The sequence below is a fragment of the Haliaeetus albicilla genome, chromosome 6 (genome assembly GCF_947461875.1).
Source record: "Haliaeetus albicilla chromosome 6, bHalAlb1.1, whole genome shotgun sequence".
Lineage (NCBI taxonomy): Eukaryota > Metazoa > Chordata > Aves > Accipitriformes > Accipitridae > Haliaeetus > Haliaeetus albicilla.
Window position 1 is genome coordinate 41022215 of NC_091488.1, and position 15847 is coordinate 41038061.

A 15847-nucleotide genomic window follows, 5' to 3' on the forward strand; every position below is an offset into this window, starting at 1 on the left:
TGTGATTACAGAAAGTGTAGTCTGACAAACCCCACTGAATTATCTTGTTCTCTGTTGTCAATAATATCTTGGTTGCTGTCTCCCTTAACCACAATATTTTGTGTGTGGTGCAAATTCATATTTTTTCCTCTTGTTGTAATCAGTCTGCCCCTCCCTGCTTGGTTCAGTTATTGAGGCTGTATCCCCAGAATGCTGACATCTGTATTTTACTAATCCAGAAATCCTGGGGCTACCAGGAAGCAGTACAGATAATAACACTGCATACCTGTCTAGCACCTTTCATGTGAGAATCTGAAATTGCCTGGCTCATGTTCATCTGGTTACTGCTTGTACCAGCTGGGGTTTGCTATTCCTGTTTTTGCAATCCTGAAAAGTGAGACACAAGGTAGGGGTATGTTTTGTCCAATAGATGAAGAAGCAATTCCAGAAATGTGGTGTCATAACCTCCAGGACTATGCGTTCTAACCCTCTTTGTCTTGCAATACCTAATTTGCCCCCCAAAAGAAAGAGATAGGAGTGGGTTAGTTGGTTTTGAGCAATGTTTTCTTTGCAGCAATCCATGGCTTTTTTTGGCACCCCACTAAATTCCACCCAAGAACAAAAAGGCAACTGCAAGATTTCTCCAAGGTAAGTTAACTTCCTTGGCTGCGATCAGGGGTCCGTAATGTAATTCACAGGAAGAGCGATATCGAAATATTGTCTCTTGTTGTCAGTTTGGTGGTTTGGAGCGATGCTGAGGGACAAGTGTTCACAGCAGGCCGGGAGAGGGGGGAGATCTTGCTGTGTTTCAGGGGTGGTAACGAGACTGGTGAAAGTATGTCTGCAGGTGGTTGGGTGGTCAGCCTCGGACTGTTAATCTGTCCAGCTGCTGGCCTGTTTTGGACAAGGGCCAAGACCAGGTAGGACACTGCTGCTTTTCTTACAACCTCCAAACACAGCTGAGGACCTTCCAAGCAAACCTGGGCTGGTTTATGGTTTGGGTGGAAACCACAAGCAAACCACGTCAAATCGCTGGATTCAACCCCAAACCAGTCAAAGCACATAGGCTTCTGTTTTGTTTCGCTGGGAGATGAATGGGAGAGGAGGGAGATGGAGGAAAACCTTTGTGGATCCAGTGTTGATATAAGGCCATAGGTGATCCATTCCTAAAGCCTGCAAGTGCCATTCCCGTGGCTAGACCAGACTGGTGAGGGCAGAATAATACCTGGGCTGAGTCCCCTGGGAGCTTGTGTGTAAAGAGGAGGGATATTTTGTCTGAAACTCTTCCAGAAAGGGACAGTTGCTGGGGGGACGGGGTGTGTGTGTGCACGTAAATAAATAAATACATAAAAGATGAGAAGAAGGAGGATTAGTGTGAATGCATGCCCTCAACGTATGTCATCTCAGCCGAGGTGATGGGGAAGTTGGGTCAGGGTTTCCTGCACTGTGGGGCCCTGGAGCATAGTGTGCACGGGGAATAAGAAACCGTAAGAAAGAAAGGGGGAGAACTGCAAGCCCCAGGAGGTAAAAGTGTATTTATTTTTCACGTGTTGCATCAGGACACACTTATTTTGCCTGGGAGGGAGGGCAAGTGCATGCAAAAACAGTCCAGCTTGCTAGGAAAGAGGTAGGGAAGCGCGATGCTGACTAGCTCGGGAAATGTTGCTGTAGGCCTGTCTCTCCCCTCCGAATCCACGCAGGGCACGAGATCAGCACTCGTACGTGCAGACCCTCCTGCAGGCGTGCGCCAGGGCTTTATAACAGAGCCACGCTCTCCCCTTGAGGCCAGGGCACCCCCGGCTCCCTGCCCTACCCCCCCTTCTCCCCTTCCCCCTTCTCCTATGTGCTTTTATGCCTTTTGCAAACAGCGTATGCCAAATCCGACTTCACAGCTGGCTCTGCTCCACGTGTTTGTTTTCTATGCCTGCGCGCCGCTCGCCAGCTCTGCTGCGGCTCAGAGGTGGAGGCGGCGGGGGGAGAGCAGGGGTGGTGGGGAGGGAAACGGGAGCAGGCTGCTGCTTTCCAAGCCCTTATTTGTTTAAAGCTTAAGCCTGTTTGAGAGAGCCTTTTTGGAGTGAGGGGTAAGTGGCAGGGGCGGGATGCAGGGGAACGGAGAAAGTAAACTGTGCGTCAAGGAAAGCAAACTTTGCAGCTGGAATTGCTGCTGGTGCTTATTGTGTGAAGGGCCCGGGGAGGTGCCTGTGGCTCCATGCTCGCGCTTTCAACAGGGGTGCGAGTGTAAACGGGCAAGGGCAAGGAGCGGGAAGCCGGCGATGGGTCTGTGCAGTGCCCCATCAGCATGGGCGCTGCTGCCTGGCAGGCACTGGCCGCAGCTCTCACCAGCATGTCCTAGCAGCTGGCTGGGGCACGGGCAGGTGAGCATCCCTTCCCAGGCTCTGGGGCAGCAGCGTTTTGCCATCCCTCTGTTGTGGAGCATCCCCTTGCCAAGAAGAAATCAGGTGCTGGCCCTGCCCATCTCTGCAGGGCGATGCGAGGTCTTGCTCCATCTTCTGCCCATGTTTGGGTCACCGTCCTCAACTGGACCATCATCTTTGGAGAGGTATAGTGATTGCTGGGATGATAAATGGGGAAAATGATTTGCAGACACAGTCTTTAAAAAAGCCTGAGATGCAACCATCTCCTGTTCATCTCTGGGGCAGGGGAAATCTGTCATACGTCCCGAGACCCTGCTGGCAAGTGTGTCCCCTGTCATTTTTCACCTCGGGGTGGGCCCCGTGGGATTTTGGCGGCTGCTGGTCACAGCAGGAACGAGGGCCATGGTTCATCCCATCTGGGTGCTGGCACTCAGCACTGAGCCCCCACACCCCACCTAGGCATTTGCCACCGGACGAAGCATTTTGTATGGGCAGTCATTTCTGTCCCTTTGTTTTGCTGGCCTCGAGCTTCCTCTTGTGTTTTTTGGAGTAGTGGCATGTCTTCCAGGGGAAATTCACCCCAGCAGAGTCCTAGAGGCTTTTAACCTGCTCCCATAACCAAAATGATTATTGTTAGTGAAAAGCATTTAAGTGACAGCTATGGTGAGTAAAAACTCCCATTTATTCCCAAATTTATAAAAGCGGAAAAAAAAACCCCAACTTTTAAATACCATCTTCAAAGGACAAGAAAAATGGGCTTGTGCTCTTTTGCATCCCAGCAACAAGTCATTGCTGAAAGGAGTGCAAACGAGAAGGCAGTTTTTCTTTATGGTGGTGATGGGGATGTCTCTAAAGCCAGCCATCTGGGGATTAAACTTTGTATTGACGTTACTGGCGAGTACTTTGTCCTGTCTCTTTTGTATGCTCTTCTGGATTTTGATGTCAACTGTGTTAAACTAGCCTCGTGCTTGTTAATGCAGTTTCTGGGCCTGCTCCCATTGAAGTCATGGCAAAGATCAGGCTGATCTTGGAGGCGGCAGAATCAAGTCCTCTGTTATGATCTTCTGGATGTGTTGTTTTAGCAGGTATTTCTGCTGTGCCGCTGGTGTGTATTTAATATAAGCTCGGTCAGTTTTTTACTGCAGCTGTGGTAGGTGCCCCTGCTCTTCAAATACACATTGGAAGAAGGCTCAAAAGCTAGGAAAGCTACCCAAATCTTTGCTCTGCTCCAGCAGGAAAATTTCCCCAATGCAACTTCCCCCAAGGAAGGCTTAACAGTGTCACTGGCAGTTTCTGTGGGCTCTTCTGGTTTGGGCTTTTTTTTGTTTGTGCACTTGTTTCACTCTATTACTGTTCCTAATAGGACATGGACAAGATTTTTCTATTGTTCCTAGACAAAGATAACTTTTTTTTTCAGTTACTTAAAGGTAGGTTCATGTTTAAGCATATAAGAAGTGGGCTGCTCTCAAAAAGCATCCATAGCTGCTGTCTGTCTGGCTTGTGATCCACTCTGCGAACAAGAGCTTCTGAGATCCGTTTTGGAGGTGGCTGTAGCCGACAGACATACTGGAATGCTCCCTGCTCCCTGGGCACCCCTGCAGTGCTTCACGCAGATGCTGACCGGTGGTGTTTGTCTGGTATACCCCTCCTCTGTGCTTTGGTTTATATTATATATTATATTATACGGATTCTGCTTTCAGAGAGAGGACAGCTTCATGTTTGATCTGGTGTTTACCAGCATGAATGGACACTGTGATATTTATTGTCTGTCCTGTTGCAAGCCTGACCCCATCGTGTGACAGAGACAATAAAATGGAGATGGGTCTCTTCAGGGCAGCTCCATGTCACACCTTTGCCATGATTTGTGGCCCTCCTTCCCTGGGGCCCGTTCCTGACCACCGGTCCAGCTGCAGAGAGGTCGTAGGGTGATATTAGGTAGCCTAGGATGCGGGATTTATAATGTTGCCGCCAAATCAGTGGCGAAATGCTTGTTTCAATCAACGTGGCGGTGTCCTGCGGTTGGGGGCTGAGGGTTGGCTGGGTGTGTGTGCTCCCCAAGAGCTGCTGGGGGAAGCAACGCAATGCAGAGGTGAGCAAAACCAGCTTTGGAGGAGAGCATCCTGCTCTCCCCGTGGAAAAATGCTGTTTCACTGGGACCAGAGCATGCTATGGAAGTGCACCTGTTGATTAAACTTCTGTCTTAGAGCAGGATGGAGTTTCTGATGAGAGGAGGAGTGGTTTTCCTGCCATCATGAATAACCCATGTTTAAACAGAGTGGAAGAGTGGCAGCTAGGGAGAGAGAGATTTGCTTGAGATGTGGTGGTCCCAGGTGACAGCCCCTGCTCTGAGGAAGGCAGGGCAAGGACTTGAGCCTGGGCACACACGTGGCAGGTGAGCTGTGGCATTGCCTGCTTCTTACCTGCCCAGCCCCTGGAGCAGTGGGGACAAATGCAGCGTAAGGAAATAGGCCACAATCCCAAGTCCCCTGTTTCTTCTTCTTTCTTAACCCCCTCATCTCAATTTAATTTTCCTGCCTCTTCCTTTCTGCCACCTTTATTCCCCACTTTCCTTTGGTATCTCACAGGGCTTTTGCCCAGCATCGCTTTCCCTGCATCTGCCAGGCCTGCCTCCTCTCTGACCTCTCCCTAACCCAAGAGGTGATTAGAACCTCATCCTTAGACTTCAAGTTTTGGGGTTTTTTTTGTTTAGAAAGGATGAGAAAGGAGAAACAAAAGCAGTGCCCTGACTAATGTAAACCAGCCACAGGCACATCTGTGCCTGTGGGGTGATGGCTCTGAGTGGGAACTGCTCATCCTTCCCAGCACTGTCCTCCGCTGCATTTGCTGACAGGGAGGGGAACAACCTGATACCTGGCTGGCATTGGTGTGGGATTTGGCGTGGTGGAGCCCAGACCAGAGCCAGCAGCATCGCCTGGTGCTCATCACCCATCCTGCGGGTCCCACAGCATCAGCCCCCAGTGGACCCATCACCTGGGCTCTCCTTGCCCAGGTGCATGCTCTCCCTCATTCCCAGCTCCTTGCTACATGCTTTGCCTCTCTGTCCAAATAGGAAAAGGTGTAGATAGATGAGTTTTGTTACTGCTTGTATCAAACATCCTAAAATGAGTAACCCTTCTAGCCAGTGGTGTGAAGTCTTTAGGACACGGGATGGTTTTCACTCTGTGTTTAGTATGGCATCTGTCTGCAGCTCTGACTGCATTGGCACTGATCTCTGGCTTTAGTTGTGATGTGAATGATAAAGCAGGTATTGTTTTCATATGGCAAGAGATAGGATGCTTCAGGCAAGTAATACAGTGCAGTAAATCCCCTGCTTCTGAGACTGAAGCTATATTTTCACATCACACTTGTGTCAATGGGTGACCCCTTTCCTGCTGCCTCCTCTGAAGTGTTTCTCCCCACGAAGATGCAATGTTGTCCCATTGCGAAGCCTCAGATAAGTCAGACTTTCTTGCAGCACCATGAGCTGAGTTTGTAGCAGGCGTGGGGCAAACTGAAAATGTTCCAGAGTACATAACTGATCTCCACAAGTGTGTGGCTACGTTGATGTGGTTTTCCGAGGGGATCCTGACCCTTTATCACGACACCAACTTCGGCATGAGAGTGGGTTGAGCTGCAACCCTGTGTACACTCGGTCAGGGTCTCTCAGGACCTCGATACTGCTGATTCTCTGATATTTGATGTTCAGCCCCCCCCAGATGCACGGCCTGCACCCCTCAGTAAGTGCTGCAGATGTGCACTCCCTTTGGGAGTCCTCAGCTCTTTAAATTAGGATGTTAGCTGGGAGGCTGGAGATTCTACAGGTGGATCAGGGGTGAGAAGGATGGGGAACGCGGAGGAAAAGTTGGTCTAAAGCTACGGCAGCTCTCCCAGGTTGGCACTGAAGTTGGACTGAAAGGTTTTGACCGTTGAGGCATCTTGTCCCAGCCGCAGGGGCAGCCCTGGAGATTGCTGCGGGGCTGCTTTCCCCCCTCGTGCGCTTGGGAGAAGGAGCCAGAGAGCAGCCAGCAGCTCCGGGCTTGTTGCAGCAACAACATCTGTTTCCTAGGTGCACTTTGTTTCTGAAGAGGCTCTGCAGCACGCTCCATCTGCGCCCTTCTCTTTTTTTTCTTTTTTTTTTTCTTTTTTTTTGTTTTGTTTTGGGGTTTTTTTTGTCGCTTGTGCTGCGTTCGGCAGACAAGGACGGAGGCTCTTAGGGGAGGCGAGCGCTTCCCCGGGAGGACCCTGCGCCAGCCTGCGTGCCAACGCTGGCTGTCGGGCTCTTTGCACCCGAAGCAGCATTGTCAGCATCTTGACAGCTGGCCGGCTGCATGCTTATTAGTTGCTACTTTCCTCTTGCCCTCCACCTCTCCTTCGCCTCCCTAACCACCTCCACCCTCTCCCTTCCCCCTTCCCGCTCCTGCCCGGCTGGCCGGCCCTTTGGGGAGCCCCCAGCCTCTCCAGATTAGAGCTCTCCAGGGACTTGGTCCTTTTGAAAGGAAGAAAGAAAAAAAAAAAAAAAAGGGGGGGGGGGAAGGAGGGGAGGAAAAAAATTTATTAAAAAAAAAAAAGAGAGAGAGAGAGAAAAGAAAGAGGGGGAACAGAAGAATGAAAACAGACCCAAGGGGCAATAGTCCCTCGAGCCATTTCACTGCATTACAATGAATATGGACTCTATTAAGCTCCGTTCTGCCTGTTAGTGTTTCCCAGGGCAACACAGCTCCCATATGGCAAGCATGCAGCAGATTAGGGTAGGCCTCCGGGCTTCATTGAGGGCCCGAGGCTTGACTGGCAGTTGAACCCCATCCTTCCCCCCCCCTCCTCACACTTGACACTGCCTGTGTTTATCTAAAGCAAAAAGGGCCGGGGTGGGAGAAGGGGGCATTTGGGGGGTTATTGTCCCGGGCAATGGGAGAGGGCAGGGAGAGGGACGGGGGGGTGACGAGGGAGGGAGGTGGGATGGAGGGATGGGGGGGGGGTGCAGCCCCTCATACATATTCAGGAGGGGTCTTGAATGGGCAGAGGAGAAATAAAGCAGATGGAATTCATGTTAAAGAACAGCCACAATCGCCCTCCAAAAACAAGGAGAGAAAAGCGGGCAGCCTTAAAGGAGCGTAGGGAGCAGTGTTTATCCAATTAGCAGGGTTGTCAAATTGAATTTACTCAGAATGGAGGGGGAAGCCGGGGGGGGGAAGGAGGGAAATTAAGTGTCTAGGGCATGGGGGGAGCACGATATTGAAGAAAGGACGCGGGTTTTCTTTCTTTCTTACTCTTTAGCCTTGTCTTTTCAAGGGCTGGAGCTGTTTTCGGGGCGCGCCCAGGGGCAGCGAGAGCCGGCATGCATACTCTGTTTTAGCACAGGGTTCCTCTCCTGGTAGCTGCAGAAAAAGGGAGGCGTATCCCATGGGGAAAGGCCATCCTCGCATCCCTGGCCTGCCTGGGACCACCGTGCCGTCGGCATCGGCCGAGGCAAGCCATGCTCGCTGCGGTGCCACCGCCGTGGTGACACCGGGGAGCCCGTGGCCGGCACGAAGGTGGCATTTCGTTCTTCGAGTGGCCTCACGCTTCCCGGCTGAGGAAACGCCAATGTGAAGGGGTTCGCTGGGGCTCAGCGAAGTCAGCCCAATCAATGCCCACTGGAAAGTGGCACGTGTTTCAGAGGAACCGTTGGATGGAGAGGTGCCAGAAACTGCAGGTGTTGGGTCTTCAGGGGTGCGAGCAAAAGTCAGACAGGCGATGAGAAGGCTTTGCATCCTGTTGCTAGTTCAAAGGCAGCACGCCCAGTCCCCCTTGGTGATACCACAGGCTGTTGTGGAAAGGAGCTGGCCAGGGCAGTAACTTTGTCTTGAGGAAGATGAAAAAAGTCACAAAGATCACTGTGTGTTTCGTTTGGTTTGTTGGTGGTTTGGTTTGCATGAGCAGTTGCTGTTCATGTGTTTCCGTGTTCAAGGGAAAAGAGCTGTCTTACCTGCAAGTTTAGTTTGTTTTTTAGAGAGGTGTCTATTGCCACTGAATTGCTCAGGACTTGCTTGGAGAAAATCTGTGGTTCTTTTTTTAGGGTCACCCAGTGCCCAAGCGCAATTTGTAGTTTGCAAGCGAACTTGCTCATCTGCATGGTGGTGGTGCCAATGCCAGGTTTTGCTCTGGATATTTTCCTTCTCCCAACTATGAGCGTGAATTTATCCCAGGCTTTCTCTGTTGTGGCTTCTTGATGGACTTGCTGAGCTCACAAGTAGCCTGTAAGAGAGTCTTTTTTGCCTAATCACTTTAAAAAAGGGAGGGGGGGGGAACTCCTCACACAGTTAATCAAGGGCTATGTTAACAGAGCTAATGCACTCTGAAGTCAGGAGCTTTCAGCGCTACAGGGGGAAGGAGGCAAGCTTTTATCCCTGTTTGCACATACACTGTGCTACCTCCTTGACTTTAAACGTGGTGGTGTAAAGTTGGATGCTGCTTCTCTCTCCTCCCTCCTGACACCACCCGCTTCCCATTTGGGATCCTGCCTCTCCCTACAGCATGGGAACCCTCATCCCTGTTGGATGCCCATGCTCTTACGTGGGAGGGGGAGCATCTCTCCTGCTGCAAACCTCTCCTTTTCCAAACCCTTTCGGAGGCAGCGTGTATAACTTAACGGTGTGAAATTAGTACTTTGGAGTGGGGATGGGGGCTGGTAGAGGTTAATTCTGCCCTCTGGGATGTTACTGTTTGATGGTTTGGGGAGAAACAGTCAGGGGTGCTGATGTTGCCTTCCATGCCCAGGAATCATGTGGGGACTTTGCAGCTGACCTTCTCAGGTGTGTTTACCTGGAGAGTATTTTTTCAGCTAAAGGATTATACAGTTGTATGGTGGCTTTTTTCAGACAGGTTGTGAAAGATTTGGGATCCAAGAACAACTTGCCTGATGGGATGGAGGTCCTAGTCAGAGAGTTTTTGATTTCCAGCCCTGCCACTGCTTTACTGTATAACCGTGGGCCAGGTTGGCTTCCTCTTCTAGCCCTCAGGTTCCCTCATTTGTAACGCAAAGGGGTACTGTGGCTCTTTTCTCTTTTACATTTTCTTCTTCAGTGCTTTAAGCTCTATGGAACAACAAAAAGAACACTGTCTTTTATTAAAAACTAATGATTACAAGTAAAACTGGCACACTGTACTGCGTAAGACATTGCTTTTTCTCAAGAGCTTAAGTCTCAATGTATAAAGCAGAGAACTGGGAGTATCATTGTCCCTACTTGACCTGTTGGAAATGGAGACCAGTTGCAGTGAATTCTCCGGAGTCACCCAGGGTGTGCCCAGCTGGTAGCCGGACCTGAGTTGCTGCAGCTTTTGCCTTAGTGCAAAGCAGCCCCTTCGCTTTCCTGCCATTCCTCCCCTGCGTGAAGATGTGCTCAGGATCCGGCCGCCTGACACAACCCCAAACCGCCCTCATGTGCATGGGTGAGTTTTCCCCGTCTCCCAGTCCGCCTCTGCGTTTCCCCCCCTGCCTGCCTGCGGAGCTGGGGTGTGTGGTGCAGGGATGCTGCCCCGGAGCCGGGGCAGAGGCTGGTTCCTATTTGGGAGCCTTGTAAATTAGAGACAGCGTGGCAGTAACAAGGGCTGTGGCCGGCCCTTGTTAAGCAGGAGGGGGCTTGGGGCTGTGAGCAGCATTTCCTCAGTAAAACCTTCAGTTTCTAATCAGCAAACACCTCTCCTGCTGCCTGCGCTTAATTCAGATCCCTTTTTCCTTTCGAGCTTTATCACCACCCCCGCACACACGCGCGCCTTTCTTCCCTTTTATATCTTCACCTCTGGTTTTTCTTTCTCGCTCCGCTCCCTTTGCAGTGCCCTCCATCTCCGCGGCACAGCTGGGGCTGCACGCAGGGGCTCGGTGGGCTTAGGTGTGTGGTGGGAAGCCGAGCCGACAGATTTTACACCCCCACCACCCCTCCATATCTGATGAAGCTCTCGTTAATTTTGTTCTCCTAATGGCCCCTCCTTTGATTTACTGGGCTGTCTGAAAGGGACTTAGACAGGAAATTGTTATTTTAACCTGGCAGGAAAGAATTAAAAATAAATAAACAAACAATTTTTGCTTTCCCTCCACCCTTGGACCTCTTTAAATTACTTTAACTCTTTCTTTTCCCAGGTAGCAATTAAGCAGGAGCTGTCGAGGCTGGTGGTGTTGGTGGCTGCAGAAGTATTGGCAACCAGGGGTATCTCGTAGCATACCTGCCTTGGGGAGAGGAGGCAGCAGAGTGGGATGCTGTCACGCAGCAGCCCTGCAGCTCCCAGCGCAGCCCCCTGCCCAGGACCACTGCCTCTGGGAAGGCAACCGGAGCACCTGGGGCCTCCTCCGCTCCCCACCTCTGCTGCCTCTCCCACTGCAGCCCACTCTGGCAGTGCTTGCAGGGACACCGGGCAGATTGAAAGCTGCCTGATTAATAAAGTTCCTCGCTTTGCACTACTGCAGGCTGCTTAAGGGCAGCATTTTCAAAAGAGGTCAGCTCCCATTTAGGCATCGAAATAATTTGGTTGCCTATTCAGGAGAGCTCAGCATGTCAAGAACTGAATGCTTTTGAAAATCTGGCTTCAATTGTGGAAGCTGAGAATTTCGAAATCTGGCCCTGGATCCTAATAGTTCTTTTGGAATTGATGTTTTCATTCATTTTCCTCATTATTTTTATGCTGGCCATTTACTTTTTGTACTTCACTCAGCTGTGAAAGAAATGGCCACATGTCCCTATTTAGAGCTCATATTCTGCCTGGAGGTTTGGGGAGGTACCATGCACTTGTTGCAACACACCTTCTCTCCTCAGTCTCTGCTTAATACTGTTCAATCTGCGCAGTGCCACAGCCAAATTTTTTGATCTCCCCTTTTTTGTCCCCACCTATTGCCCTTCATCTTTTTACAGACCTGGGGGCAGCCATTTCAGTCATTGCATCGATGTGCCTGGGTGGTCCTAGCTCTCGAAGGGTCCGTTACACGTTTCTGCGCCTTTGGCTTTGCCATTCTGGCCAAAGGCTCTGCGCGACGCGGAGCTGCAGGGAGGTCTGGATGGGAACGTCTTTGCCTACCCCCTCCCCCAGCATGGGCTCCAAGGAGCAACTCCGTCCAATGTTTTTCCATCCTGCTGCCAAACCCATCCAGATAGGGGGGATGAGTCAGCTTTGCTGTGTAGGCTTCCAGCACTGAGGACCAAGAGACGTTAAGTCCTACCCCAGAATGTTTCTTCTATGTTGGTGGAAGGCTTTCTACCTCCAGCAAACCTTATGGTGTGAGGTGTTTTTAAGCCTAAACTAACTCAAACATCTTTTCCAGATGAGCGTAATTAGTGGCACATCAACTTGCACATCAGCAATGGTGTCAACAGTGCATGTTTTGGTACGGACAGACCTCGGGTGCTTTTACAGCTGTGGTCAGTGGTGGTCTGCCCAAGATGGCTGTGGCATAATGAAGGGTGCTTTGGGTGCTGTCTTGTGTGGAGAAATGAACTTGAGTAACTCAGATGGTCTCCAAGTTAATAGCTAAAGGATCTCGTACAACAGTGTGTGCTGGTTGATGGAGGAAACTCTTCAAAAACAAATTGTTGAGACTTTCTTCTCTCCTCGGGGTCGGTGGGTGAATACCAGGAAGGATGAGGTGCGCGGGGGGGAAGTTGCTGTCTTGTCACTTTGGTGCTGGAGGTTACCCACAGAGGATTTTCACGTGTAACGGGGCTGAGTGCTGCAGTAGCTAGAGTGTGAGTCTAGCTGATCTTTCTGGTTGCCTTCAGAGTATGCCCAGCCTGATGCCCAACGGCAGAGCTCTGTCCATCCTCCTGCTGCCTGGAAGCCACATTGGGCCATGCCAAGGTTGACCTAATTTACCCTGCCTCTCAGCACGGCTTGTCATCTTGGCCTCACGGTCACACTGACCGTGACTGCCTGGCTCCCAGGAAAGAGCTGCCTTGCCTTGAGCCTGCTCGGCAGGCCAGCCGAGTGAGCTGACATCAGCCTGCAAAGTGCCACGTAAAGATGCTCTTCTGTAGCGTTTGCAAAGCTCTAGCTGCAGGTTGCTTTCCTGGGTGTTGCTTCCTTTTGAAATCATCAGCACAGAGGAGGCTTTTCTTTTTCTTATCTCTTCTTAACTTTATATGAATGTCCATGACTTCTTCCCCAAGTGATGCTCTGGGGTGTGGTGAGGGGAAAGGAGACAGCTTGTGAGGCTGTCAGAGGGACAGCCCAATTTGCAGAGATGCATGCAAGCTAGCTAGCTGGATTCTTGCTGTCACAATGTGGACCTCAGCATGGCTGGCCATGGACATTGCCCTGTACTGTGCTCTTGCACTTCTGCTGTCACCAGAGGCCAAGCAAAGTCATCTGAGAGTAGCTTGGTGAGATTTCCCCAAGTGCTGTGGTTTCTCGCTAGCAGTAATCAGCCTTGCCTTGAACAACTCACCGAGCATCTCATGGGGAGTCTGTGGCAGTCCTTACTTCAGGAGTTAGGAGGTTTAATTTTGGAGGTTATGCTTGAAGGGACTCATTCCCTCTTTTTGACTGAGATGGTTATGGAAAGGACATGCTCGAACAGGTGATGCCTTGAGCAGTGACCATGGTGGAAGTAAGAAATATTGCTCTGCAGAGTCCAGGTGCTCTTGAGGATGGTGGTTGCAGCTAATAAGCTTTTTGCGTATGTGCAGGGGGAGCAGGCAATATAAGTGCTGTTTGGGCTGGCTGCGATGCCTGGTTTGGTCTTGGGTTTCTCCCCTGCCAATGTAGACACGCCACAGGAGCAATTCTGAAATGCTGTTCAGAGTCGCAGGTTATCTTAGTGCTGCAGCTGGAGGGAGCTCAAAATCCCATAGCTGCGTTACAATGTCTGTAGAGGGAAGTCTCTTCTTAACTTCAGCCCTTTGCCCGTGGTTGAAGCTGAACTCAGTCTGACATCGGAGGTGTCTCTTGGGGCAGCCACTTAGATCTTTAATCCCCCTGACCTGGCTTGTCTGCTTTAGCATCTGTTTGTGACAGTCTCTGCAAAACAGCTGCTGCAGTGTGCAGCTCTTCACAGCAACCTGGGTTGTGATGGGTGGCCTTGGGCTTCAAGTTTTTGGGAGATTGTTGATACTTTTGAATATGAACCTGGTGGTTTGTCCAGACGGGGTAATTTAACTCAAAATAGGTGGTGTGTTTAATGCAGAACAGTTAATCTGAAATTTTTCCATAGATTGGGTCTCTTAGTTTAGAATAAAGGTGCATTATGCCAAATGAGCATAATCTGCCCTCAGCTCACTGCACTGAATTGAAACAAATTTAGAACTGGGCATTTCTTTTCTCCTGAAAAAGTGTCCCCTCTACTTCAGAACAGTTCCTTCCAGAGATGCCCTGAAAAACTTTTACATCTCCTAAGGACTCCCATCTGGATTGAAAAATAGGTATGCCCAGTAGCAACATGGCCAGTGTCTCAGGAAGAGACTGTGAAACTGCGGGATCACCTCTGCCTTCATGTAGCTTAGGACGTGTACTACTCACTGACTTTTGTGTTCAAGCTAGAATATATTCCAGACACAGCCAAGAAGTGGCAGCAACACTTAGTGAATATCTCCAGTGACACTTGGTTGGAAATGTTTGTGTTTTGCTCCTGAAAATTGCCTGGTGTGCGTTGCTGGCACAGTACAGGCATTCACTGCACCAAGGCTGAAACAGGGAAGGGGAGTATGTGTCTGTGTGCACACATGTAGATTGGTACTGAGAGCTGAGGATGGGATGTCTTGGGAGACTCACAACCATGCTTGGGGGAGAGGCTGGAGAAGAGAAGGGCTTGCATCAGTGCCTGTAGCCCCCTCGGGCCACTGGCTCGGTGAATCCCTGGCAGTTTAGGGATGTTGGGAGAGAAGCCAGGCAGGGCTGGAATGCAGAGGCAAGTTGGAGGGTTTCATCCATCGTGTCTCTTGTCATTCGCAGGAATCTGCTGCCGCACATCCACTGCATCCCCTGAGGCAGCTTATGGGACCCTTCCCTGGGCGCCCCAGGACACACCGCATGGGATGGCAATGACACGTGGAAAGAAGAGACCCATGTCCCCCATCCATTGCCTCATCCTTGCAGCTGCTAGCTGTTTTGCCAAACTGAGTGAGTTTCTGTTCTTGCCCATTTGTTCCGTTTTGTTTGTGTTTTGCCTTGATGCTGTTTAGCATAGCCATGCCTCAAGCACAAAGTGGCTTCCTCTCTCTGCTGCTTCCTCAGTAGCCTTGACCACAGGTCTAGATTCAAACACTCCTCCAGAGGAGAAGGCGATATAGTCGGAGTTGGACATCTCTGTCTAGTGGTGCCAAGAAGAAATGGGGCTGGTGTGTATCTCCAAGCATGAGGGTGGGTGTGTGGGGAGCTAAGGGGAAGGTGCAGCACAAGCGGAAGCAATGGGGAATGCAAAATGTACCAGCACTGCAGTTTTTTCCTCTGTCCTTTCTTTTGCTGAGTCTCACAGAGCTTTCTTATTCCCATTTTTTTTCCCTCTGTGCAGGTGAATCTCTGCAGGTCACAGTGCAACCTGCCTCCATTGTCCAAAAGCTCGGGGGCCCAGTCAGCCTGGGGTGTGTGGTGGACCCCCCCAGAGTGAACCTCACGTGGAGACTGAATGGGAAGGAGCTGGCTGGATCGGACGAGGTGCTGGGTATCCACATCGAGCGAAGGAAACTTGTCATCACGGCTCTCAACAACCACACCGTGGGGCGATACCAGTGCATCGCCCGTGTGCCCGAAGGAGTCATTGCCAGTGTCCCTGCAGTGGTCACGTTAGCTAGTGAGTAGCTTTAGTCCTCTGCCATCCCCTGCATTGCTTGGGCCATCACTCACACATCTCGAGAGGCTCATCCACGCTCACTTGTTCATGTTGGCATCAAGGGAGGGCTCCTTTGGCTTAGGCCGTTTTGTGGTATTTTTGATCATGGACTGGCTGTCATGTTGAGGCCCAGCCATGACCCAAGCAAGTCCTGTGTGGTAGGCTGCAGACCTGTCCTGCAGTGACAGTTCTTGCAAGACCACAAAGAGCAGGGAGTACCCGAGTGATGGGGTTTGTGTGCACGGTTGGTTTCCTGACTGTCATGTTGCTTCATCTGGTTGCTGACTTCTTGATTTTGGTTACCAAAAAGTACCTGCTGGTGCTGATGGCCAGACTGCTGCCTGGGCTGCTGCAGGGCTGTTGCCAGCGCTGGGTCAGTGTGTGCTAAGTTTTACTGCCTTCCTGACCCACAGAAAGTGAAGTCCCTTGCTCTACTTGTGCTATGATGGGACCTGCGCTTTTTTGTGTTGCCCCTGGGTTCATCATAGCCAAAGTACCAGCCCCCACACTCACACTAAGGAAACGTTAGTCTGGTTGTGCTGAGGGGGTGCTCCTGAGCACCTGCGTTAAGTGGCTGGCGGTCCTCTGTGTGCTATTGGGAAGATCCCTTGCCAAAAGGGAAGGTGAGGGAGAGGGATGGTGGGAGAACGGTTGCATGGAGATCTTGAAGGCAGAGACTGTGCTGTCCTCATTTGGTAAGGCAGGC

At 50.9% G+C, this 15847-nt stretch overlaps 1 protein-coding gene across 6 annotated transcripts in view; it reads left to right on the top strand.

Annotated features, from left to right (window-relative positions):
- BOC (BOC cell adhesion associated, oncogene regulated) overlaps positions 1-15847 on the top strand; it is a 57358-nt gene that overhangs the window by 18051 nt on the left and 23460 nt on the right. For all 6 annotated transcript variants that reach the window (XM_069785765.1, XM_069785766.1, XM_069785769.1 and 3 more), the window contains exons 2-3: positions 14265-14432; positions 14824-15102. In XM_069785765.1, coding sequence (XP_069641866.1) covers positions 14348-14432; positions 14824-15102 — 364 coding nt within the window. In that variant the 5' untranslated portion in view covers positions 14265-14347. The remainder of the gene's footprint in view (positions 1-14264; positions 14433-14823; positions 15103-15847) is intronic.